Genomic DNA, 10,179 nt, shown 5'->3' on the forward strand with positions numbered 1-10,179 from the left:
TGTCCAAAACCCACTTCATTCGGTGCACATGATCTCTGTGTAGTCATGTAATCACGATGTATTAGTCAAATTTTTCAGATTCTATTCTGATGAACTATGATTGGCATGACTCCACAGAGATTCTATTCTGATTAACTATGATTGACATGACTCCACAGAGATCATGCAGTGCACCAAATTAAGTGGGTTTTGGACACAATCTGTAGTAGTAGCAAAAGGAAGAAAATGCTAAAGGTCACAAATCATGAACGATCTGCCGCAAATTTGAATCAAACATTTATTTTTTCAAAAAAAAAAAAAGCCATTTGTATATCATGAACGCAAGATCAAATCATACCCAAATTTGAATAGCTAATGTTGAGGGACCTTTACAGAGCACACTTCCAAAACCACTTTCATATCTGCCCGGAGGGGCCGCCACAAACACGAACAGTTGCTGTCGTACAAACTATTTCCCCTGCAGGTTCCTCGTGTCCCGACAGCTGCACCCTACGACTGACACAGCCCTGGGTAGGCAACCCGGCCTGGCTGATCTCTGCACACTTTTCTAGATTGTTCTTCTCAACCAGTCCACCTTCTGCTCTTAGGGCCTGGCTGCTGGCTGAGTTGAAACTAATCCAGTATTTCAGTTCCTCTGGAAAATCAGGACACTGGATCTTCCTTTTGCACACAAGCTCTATGATCTTCTCAGGGCTGCTGTGCACCACGTTCTGCCGGCAGAGCATGATCGCTGAGATGAAACCGTCTTTCTTGGACACAAAACGCTGCTCCAAGTAAAATGCCTTCTCATCCCAGCTAACAACTTTGGTCCGAATCTCAAAAGCCTCCCGGAATACCAATGAGCGCCGGTAGCGAATAGTGGAAGCCCCTATCACCATTTTGCCACCCAGTTTGTACGAAGCCATGAATATGCCGTTCCGCATGTAATGGTGTAAACGGGCAAAATCACACTCCCTTAAGTACCGGGAGTTGTTCATGTGGCCCATGTAATCCAGATCATGGGTGAGGACCATTCCATCCACACTTTGCTCGGCTAGAATGTCCCATATCCGGGGTTGAAACAATGCCTTGACGAACACGATGGCCCCTCGTACGAAATACCATACATCCAGACTGCAGAAAAGCAGCAGCACAGCACCCAACACCAGCAGCAACATCTCTTGTGTGCTCAGAAGAGAGTGCAGCCGAGGATGCTGTTTGGTGCTACCATGAGCTAAGATGCGATATATATACACAGTCACACAGAGTGCTGACATCATGCCTGATGTCACATTACTGCCATCATAGCTGACTTGCATCATAGCCAGTGTTTGGGGTAGCGCCGTTACTTGTAACAAAACCTGAACATGCCGATTGACACAGGCAGTGCTGATCATTTTCTGCTTGTAGGTAACATACAACACACTGGAATAAGAAATGAAGTAACACTGGAATACGATATAAAGTCAAATGAAAAATATCTGAATAAGGGTATATACTGTATATATATATATAAGTTAGGGTTAGGTAAATAAATACATAAAAACGTCTTGCCGCCTTTCTCCTCCAAACACTCCCACATTCCATTCACCTCACTTCAGTCCCATCTACATACCCTTTTCCACTCCCTTCATCACATCTGTTCCCTCTACCTTCATCAGCCCCGTAGTTCCCTGCTTATCTACACATCTGTTCCCACTCCCTTCTGCTCACCTGTGTTCACGCTACTAGCCTAAGCCCTCAATGCCAGTTATTCCATTAAAACCTGAGGCCGATTCTACAAATGTGAATCATGTCAAGGACCCCCAAAATTATATGTATTTGGCCACGGACCCCCCCCCCCCCCCCCCATCTCAAAATATGTCGTTCCAGAGACCCTCCCAGAAGCAAAGATTTGAGTTGCAAATGTTCGCTTTAAAAAAAAGATATACATATTCAAAGATTTGCAAAAATGTTTTGCAAAAAAAACTTTTTTTTTTTGCAGACGCTATGAGCTTGTAGATCTGCTATTTTTGAATAGCCAAAGTATAAAATAATTGTGGTTAAGTGGTTACACAGATGTGTTCCCGGTTTTAATGGGATAATCTAGCCTTCATACTGTATAAGCCCTCAATGCGAATTATGTTACTGGTGTTTCTTGAGTTCCATCTCAGATGCATTGCCTGTCTTCAGTGTTTTTGACCTTCAGTTTGTCTCAGGACTTTGGACTATTGCCTGCTCCCCTTTAGAATTGTTTGCCTGTTAAGACTTCCTCTCTGGTTTTGACCCCTGCCTGCCTCACTAAGCTGTAGTAAGCCATGTCCCTCTGCCCTTTAAATAAACTCATTGTACAGTATTTGAAGTGGCTCTGCCTCCAGTTGTCTGTGCTTGGGTAGGCTACTTCCCCAATGTTTTTGCAACCACATCATTCCCTGTGAGTGACACACCGGAATACAACATAATGTAATACTAAGTAAGACACAAAATACTGTAATAAGATGCACAGTAACAAACATACATACATGCTTAGTTGCTTACAGCACACACACGCACGCACGCACGCACGCACGCACGCACGCACGCACGCACGCACGCACGCACGCACACACACACACACACACACACACACACACACACACACACACACACACACACACACACACACACACACACACACACACACACACACACACACACACACACACACACACTTTTCAAATAAACACACACCTCTAACGCTATATGCACCAGAGCTAGCATAACATTCTGGAATAAAGTACAAACGTACTGGAATAATATAATACAAGTAACACAATACAACAAGCTGAAATAAGATGCAAAGTAACACACACAACATAGCGGAATAAGATACAAAGTAAAATGAACACAATTTACAATCATGGTGGTGACAACAAGCTGCCACAGCTGCTCTTAACAAGTAAACTAAGAGCTGCATACAGAGCAGTCCCATTTGCCTCTGCAAAATACTTCATTTCCCGGATGACACTGAACTAATGACTGGCTGAGTCCTTTGCTCACAGTCTTAAAGCACACAAACCACTGCACACATGAACAGATGCTTACTGAAGCAGTAGTTCTAAAAACAGCAACAGGATACCGTCTCTGGCTGTTATTTAACAGAAGACGCCTTTCAACACTACCGCTTTTTAGAATTCAAGTCATTTCCTGAAATCGCTCAATAGAATGGAATGCTGTGGCAGCCATCGTAGGAAAACAGAGTGCTGTGAGGTGGATGCACTGTGGAGTGCATTCTGCTCAAACCCAACACAGTCAAATCTGGAGTGTTACTTTAACATTGATAGTGTAACAAGTGACCCATAAGGTTCCTTTACAGTTAACTTCATACTCCGTATTTCTGAGCAGTGTTGGTGTAATGTGGCACAGCTCATCACCAGTTTGACTGCTTCCCCTCCAGTGGTAACAACATTAAGTGATGGGACCCTATCAAGCGCGTGCTTCTATTTCCTGGACTCTACAGGAAGAATGCTCTTGATTGGACACCTGCTGGAACACAGGCCGTTGAGATGTTTGTGGTGGTAATGAGTGCACGGAACAAAACAAAACTCATTTGTAACAACGTGACGGAAGCCATAGCACTAACTTGCATCGGGAAACTCGTTTTTCTTGTCTTTTTCCTTTCTTTCCAAAATCCACACGTCAAAAACAGACCCAGAGGATGATTTGCCAAGTCAACACCATGAATTCCACTTGTCATTTACCGAATCCTGATGTTGTTCACACTCCAATGGCGAAACTTAAAGGACAGTGAGACAGAGCGGGTCTGAGACTGGGGGTGTGATGGCTGTCTATGGTGCATCCCAGGGGGTGTGGTGGGTGGGAGGTGGGCGGGGCTGAATGGATGGGGCTGGCCGCTAGCCAGAGCACATATGCCTGACAAGCCGCGTCGGACCCACTGACACACCGTTGCGCGTCTGAGCAGCTGACTGGAGTGGACTCTACAGGAAGCAACACAGCTAGCATGTCAAACACAGTCACCCAGGCAGAGCCATTTGAATAACTTCAATGTATATTGTGCTTTTTGGACAATAAGTTCTGGACAGAGCATTTGAAAGTCCGACAGACTATAGAAATAGCTAATAAACCTGCATCGGGGTAATGAATGCTGCAAGGCTGGACTCCAACTATGTTCTTACAGGCAAAAAACGAAACAAAAAAAGGCTTGTTATTTCACAAGGCTTGGTAGGTAGGTATGGAACTGCGGAGGCATGTTAGCAGCTTTCACTAAAATATTGAAATGAAGGATCTTACATGAAGAAAATTATAATAATGTAAGGTCAGAAACTATATATGCAAATGTTATAGTGTGCTATTATGTAAATAATCCATTTGAACTGAATGCTGAGTGGGTGCCTAAAGATTTGCTTTTGGTCAATGGCAGGGGTTATATTTGCTGGAGAGTGGGTGTCCTCTATATAATCAATATCTATTTTGATCTGATATGGTGAGAGATAAAATAATCATCCCCTCTAGGGCCTAGAGGCTGTGCTGAATCTGTGAGTAGACAATGACCGGCATGGTCCTTTAAAAAAAAGAGAAAGAAGTGGAAATCACTAGCCAGCGTTCATCCTGCAATTTGCCTTAAAGACGGGGTGCCGTGATTTTCAGTGACCCCCCCCCCCCCCCCAAAACATAATCATCAGGTATTATGGTTATACATAATATATATATATAATTTTTCAAAAAAGTGTACAGAAATTGTTAAAATTATGTTTTTATGTGGACACGCCTCCAGTTCATTAAGTATACCTGGTTCTCACCTTAGCACCTCCTCCACCACCTTAGCACCACCCACCTGTCCTAGTCCCTCCTCCTCCTCATGCCCACACCTGTTGTGTTATGATAATGAGGGGGAGGGTATGTTTTTACTATGTCACTAAAGCGCTGTTTTTCTATTGGCACGTTTGACCCTCAAGGTTTCAGCCTCCAGGTAGAAACTCAAAATAGTCAGAGAAGACATAAAACACCATAAAAACACCACCGGGGGCTTAATGAAGTTCTATCAACCTCATAGACACATGAAAAACTGAAAAAGTGCAAAACCATGGCACCACCTCTTTAAAGATTCTTTGATATCTTGTGTTGGTCTGAGGGGGGCCACAAGAGGAAAGGGGGTCGCCGAAATCAGTACAGTTCATCCTCTTTAGACAGTCTAGGGGGCATGAAGGTTCACAGTAAATTTCATGGCAATGCAGCCAGTAGTTTTCAAGATATCTTGTTTGTAGGACCAAATGTTGGACGGACCAACCAACAATGCTCTCCAAATATGAGTGTGAAAAAAAATACTTTTAGCATTCTTTTGCACTGATTTAAGTTTCTTTTCATATCAGAGAAAGTTTGGTTTAAAACTGCAGAGTGCAAATTGCTCTCACTCACTTCCACCGGGTATTCCTGTGCTTCAATCTCTGGCACATCTTTCCGAGATGGGCTTGCACTGGAAGATTCATTTGGGCTTGGAATTGCACACACCGCCACAATATTGAATCTAACCAAGCCAGACTGCAGCAAAAGGACATTTGGACTCGGTGAAATTGGATATTCTAGAAGCTCGATAAGTTCAGGGCGCGGGAAAGACGGAGGCAAAGGCGATTATTCATGTCCTACAGTGAATTTGGATGCAAGTCTGAGCAGCTTTTAAATAAAACAATGCATTTAAGTTGCATCATTACTGCGAACCTGCTGTTTGCCTACTGCAACTTCCTCCAGAGTGTGTGAGGATCAGCTTTGTGAAGAAGCATGGCTAAATGGAAAAACTGTGTTCATTAGAAGGGTTAAAACTGTTAATTACATACCTTTGTGTGGATGAATGTCCCAGTGATATGGAGGCTTGTGTGAATAAAAGGCTTCATAAGTGAACGCGCAGGTTTGGATCTTTAATGCGTCATTACTGGTCTTTGAAGACCGCTCTTTGAAACATAACATTTTGAGCATGATCATTTCCAAGTGGAGCGGGGAGAAATTTCAATTCTATTAGCCGTGAAATCACCAGGCCCTTGGACAGTGGCGTTTTAAGAGAAATGAGTATGTGCGCAATGTGTAATTTTCATCACATATCACAGCCCTTTTGCCTTTGTTTAAATTGCATTTGTTCAATGGACTTGTGAATAATTCAAGCTTTGAAATCTCCTTCATATCTCTGACAGGCAGGCCCATTATAATTACAGACCGTATACTTTACTATGATTACAAATTCAAGCAAGGGGATTATTATTATATATTATAATAAAGAAAAACTTTCCATTAAGTATCAGTGACGATTCTCAAGAGGGGTGAACTATTTAAATATTTCAAAAGATTGTCATTCATGAGCAGTCTCCTCGTTCCCAATCACTCGTCTTCTTTCACCTCTTATAAACACACCAGAAGACAGAAAATTACTATCACATTCCTAATGAGAAGCTAGTTGATTAGCATTAGCCAAAAGTGCAAAATCGGCCAGTTCCTTTTGATGAGATAATTATTTAAGAAGTCGTTGATTGTCATAATTTTGGGGAAGATTTGATCACTTGTTTCACATGCCAGGTGGCATTACAATCATCTCTGGTGCTTCTCTCTCTCGGTGCTGCCACATGAAGAGAGATGATTGGAATTGGGAAATTATTTTATATTGCACTCCTTGCACAAGAAGAGCCGGATTTAATAGAATGGATGGGATCTAGCCATGCAACATGGAAACACAGACACCATAGACTTAACACTGAATCAGAAAGATCTATGCCAGTGTGCACTAATGGAAATTAGAAGTGTATCTCCAGTCCACTTACCAGGGGTGGTGGGGGTGCTGTGGTGTTATTTGTTTGCTCTATGAGGGGATCTGGGGCAAGCTGGGGAAGCGGCTTGATGGACATTGAGAGGTGCTTGGCTGTGGCCTACTGTAGTGGCTGATCTGTCTGGGATCAATAGCAGCTAATTACAGCCTGCATTGATCCAGAAGACTCACTAATTTAGAGCCCAGCCCAGGCCAGCCAAGCAAACTCCAATCTCAGCCTCCTGGCTCTCCAAACATCTCTCTCAGCAGCACTCAGCAGCTCATTATCTATAAAGAGCAACGAGTGGGGCATCTGTCTGTCTCCCATCTGTCTGTCTCAGAAAATGGAAGATGTCTGGACGACATTACAGGAGGTCTGGGGTATCGTCTTTTCCCTTCTTTATCTCTCCCCTCTCAGCTACCTCTAATGCTCAGGAAGCCTTTCAGGACAGTGTGTAGGTGTAAGCACAGTTAGCACACACACACACGCACGTACATGTGTGTGTCGTCGTCACTTCTCCCAGATCAATGGCGACAGCCTTTTCATCTCTGCGCTTTGATCTGACACTTGAATGTTGCACCTTCTGTTCTCCAAGCTCCATGTCCCGACGTGCCTGAAGCCACGCTGACTCACTTCATCATCTACCGAGTACAGAAAGCTGACCGAAGTTCAGTGGCTGTGCACCTCCCATCCCTTAAACCATTCAATCCGGCAACGCATCTGTGTCATTTTAGATTTTAGCCATAGCCTAATTATTTTATACTTTGGCTATTCAAAAATAGCAGATCTACAAGCTCATAGTGCGGCACTCTGTGCCGCGCTATGAGCTTGTAGATCTGCATTTTCTTTTAAATCATGACAATTTGTGCAAGTCTTTCAATACATCTTTTTTAAAGTGAACAACTCAAATGTTTGCTTCTAGGGGTCCCTGGAACAAAATATTTTGAGATGGGGGGGTCCGCGACCAAATTCTTGACATGAAAAAGTTTGAGAACCACTGATATTATAGCAGCATACGTTTTTAGAAAACTTTTAGGATTTACAAGACATTTGTAGATGCGTTCCCGGATTGAATGGGTTAATGGGTGAAACAAACACGCACCCTCACATGCAGGTAAATAGGTCAGACTGCCAGGGACTCAGTAACTGAGCGTGGCATTGAAAATGGCTATATAACCAGGTTAGAAGCATCTTGGTTAAGCCTACGCCCCCTCTAGGTTTAGATCAGTCTCACATGATGGTCAGACCCATCAATTCAGGTCATCAACCATTCTAGGGATGGAGGGTTTGAATCATAGGTCATCACGTCCAGGTTTTGCCAGTTTGGCTGGGATGTAATGGAAGTCCGTGGTCCCCGACCCGAGCATTTTTTGTTCAACCACTTTTCAATAGTTGTGCCCAGGCATTAGAGTCCAGACATTAGATATCCTCCTATAATTTGACTAACCTCTGTTTGTTTGTAGTGGTCTCATGGTGAAGCTGCCCGGTTCTCCTCAGTGGCTGGAGCAATTGCTCTGATTTTGCACATAGCCATTGACCATTACCATCTGAACTTAACTGCGAAGTCCGTTTTTCAATTTCATCAAATCTCAGCTTCTTATTAGCGTTTATGTGTCAAACAATGGGAGATAACGTTGCCAGGTTTCGCGCCAGAAACAAGCAGCAAGGTCTATGAAAACAAGGCCAAAGGGGGGGTTGCCCATGGGGAGGGGTGACCGCGGGGGGTGCCGCGACGGGACCTGCGGGGGGCAGGAGGGCGGGGGGGGGGGGGGGGGGGGGGGGGGGGGGGGGGGCGCACGACGGGACGCGCGCGGGGGAGAAACCACGCAACAGGATGTGCAATAACCCCAAGTTTGCAACTACTTTCGTCTGCGCCCTTCACCGGGTATGGTCTAGTGTATCTAATTGTCTGGCTACTGTGAGATTAGGTTTAGGCTAAGCTCTGTTCTAACCACTCAACAGCAGAGTGCTCATCAACATTATTCAACACCACAGGATTGACTTCACAAATTATTATGGCATGGCACCACTCTTCCAAATTGAACGTTTTTCCTCACTTTCCACCCAAACCTTTCTCTCTCTTTTTCATCAGTCTCAATCCATTTCCATCTCTCACTTCAAGTGTTGTGTTCTGCCCTCCCTCACCTAAAACCCCACATGCTCTGTACCTGGATTGAACGGAGAGAGAGAGAGAGAGAGCTGGGAGCGTAAGTGCTTTTCTACAGCGATGTGGTCATCTAATAGCAGTGGTGCACACACGTACGTATATGTAGACTCTGGAAACACACACACATACGCGCGCACACGCACACGCACGCACACACACACACACACACACACACACACACACACACACACACACACACACACACACACACACACACACACACACACACACACACACACACACACACACACACAACCATTATAGAGAGAGGCCTGTCATTATTGTGGAGAGGGCTCGAATTGAACAGTACTGTCTGTCACCCTGCTGTGTTGTCTGCAGGCTGAGATCTGAGTCCATGGTGACCACCTGTGAAGAAGATGAGCTGGCGAGCTGGCTTCATTTCTTGTTTCTTGTTCATTTTTCCCCCCATTGCTATTGTACATGCATTTGACCTCAAATGACCTGTCCACACCAAGAATGATAGCTATAACAATAACTATAGGGTTTTAAAGATGGTTGTAACTCAGGTGGATGGTGGAGCTGCAACGACAATGTCTGTTGTCATAAAGTATCATGCCATTTTGATGCTAACAAGACCAGGAGACCTGGTTCTGCCAGACCCAGGCTAAGCCGGACTTCACATGACGTGTCAGCCTGTGTCTATGCCCATGTATGGACGAAAGGGGGACAGACTTTTCTGGCTGGGACCTAAGGACAAAGGGGACAAACCCTGTTTTTTGCCCATGTATGGAGAAAACAGGTACAAAACATGCCCATGTATGGACGAAAGGGGGACAGACTTTTCTGGCTGGAACCTAAGGACAAAGGGGACAAAACCTGTTTTTTGCCCATGGAGAAAACAGGTACAAAACATGCCCATGTATGGACGAAAGGGGGACAAACTTTTCTGACTGGGACCTAAGGACAAAGGGGACAAAACCTGTTTTTTGCCCATGGAGAAAACAGGTACAAAACATGCCCATGTATGGACGAAAGGGGGACAAACTTTTCTGACTGGGACCTAAGGACAAAGGGGACAAACCCTGTTTTTTGCCCATGTATGGAGAAAACAGGTACAAAACATGCCCATGTATGGACGAAAGGGGGACAGACTTTTCTGGCTGGAACCTAAGGACAAAGGGGGCATGCCCATGTATGGAGAAAACAGGTACAGAGCCTCATGTAAGCCAGACCCCTTGGGTCTGGCAAAAAATATCATACCATATGATATGAGAGTACTGTCACTTGATGTACAGAGCAAGACAG

General features: G+C 44.4%; 1 protein-coding gene across 1 annotated transcript; it reads right to left on the reverse strand.

The window, feature by feature from the left end:
• Window positions 1-395: 395 nt before the first annotated feature.
• LOC311033956 (protein THEM6-like) lies at window positions 396-1,157 on the reverse strand (the record flags this gene model as incomplete). Its single annotated transcript, XM_084041694.1, has 1 exon — window positions 396-1,157. The coding sequence occupies one exon, from the start codon at window positions 1,155-1,157 to the stop codon at window positions 396-398; it is 762 nt and encodes a 253-aa protein (XP_083897820.1).
• Between the last annotated feature and the right edge of the window lie 9,022 nt (window positions 1,158-10,179).

Source organism: Gymnoscopelus microlampas (genome assembly GCF_963454915.1).
Source record: "Gymnoscopelus microlampas genome assembly, chromosome: 18".
NCBI lineage: Eukaryota > Metazoa > Chordata > Actinopteri > Myctophiformes > Myctophidae > Gymnoscopelus > Gymnoscopelus microlampas.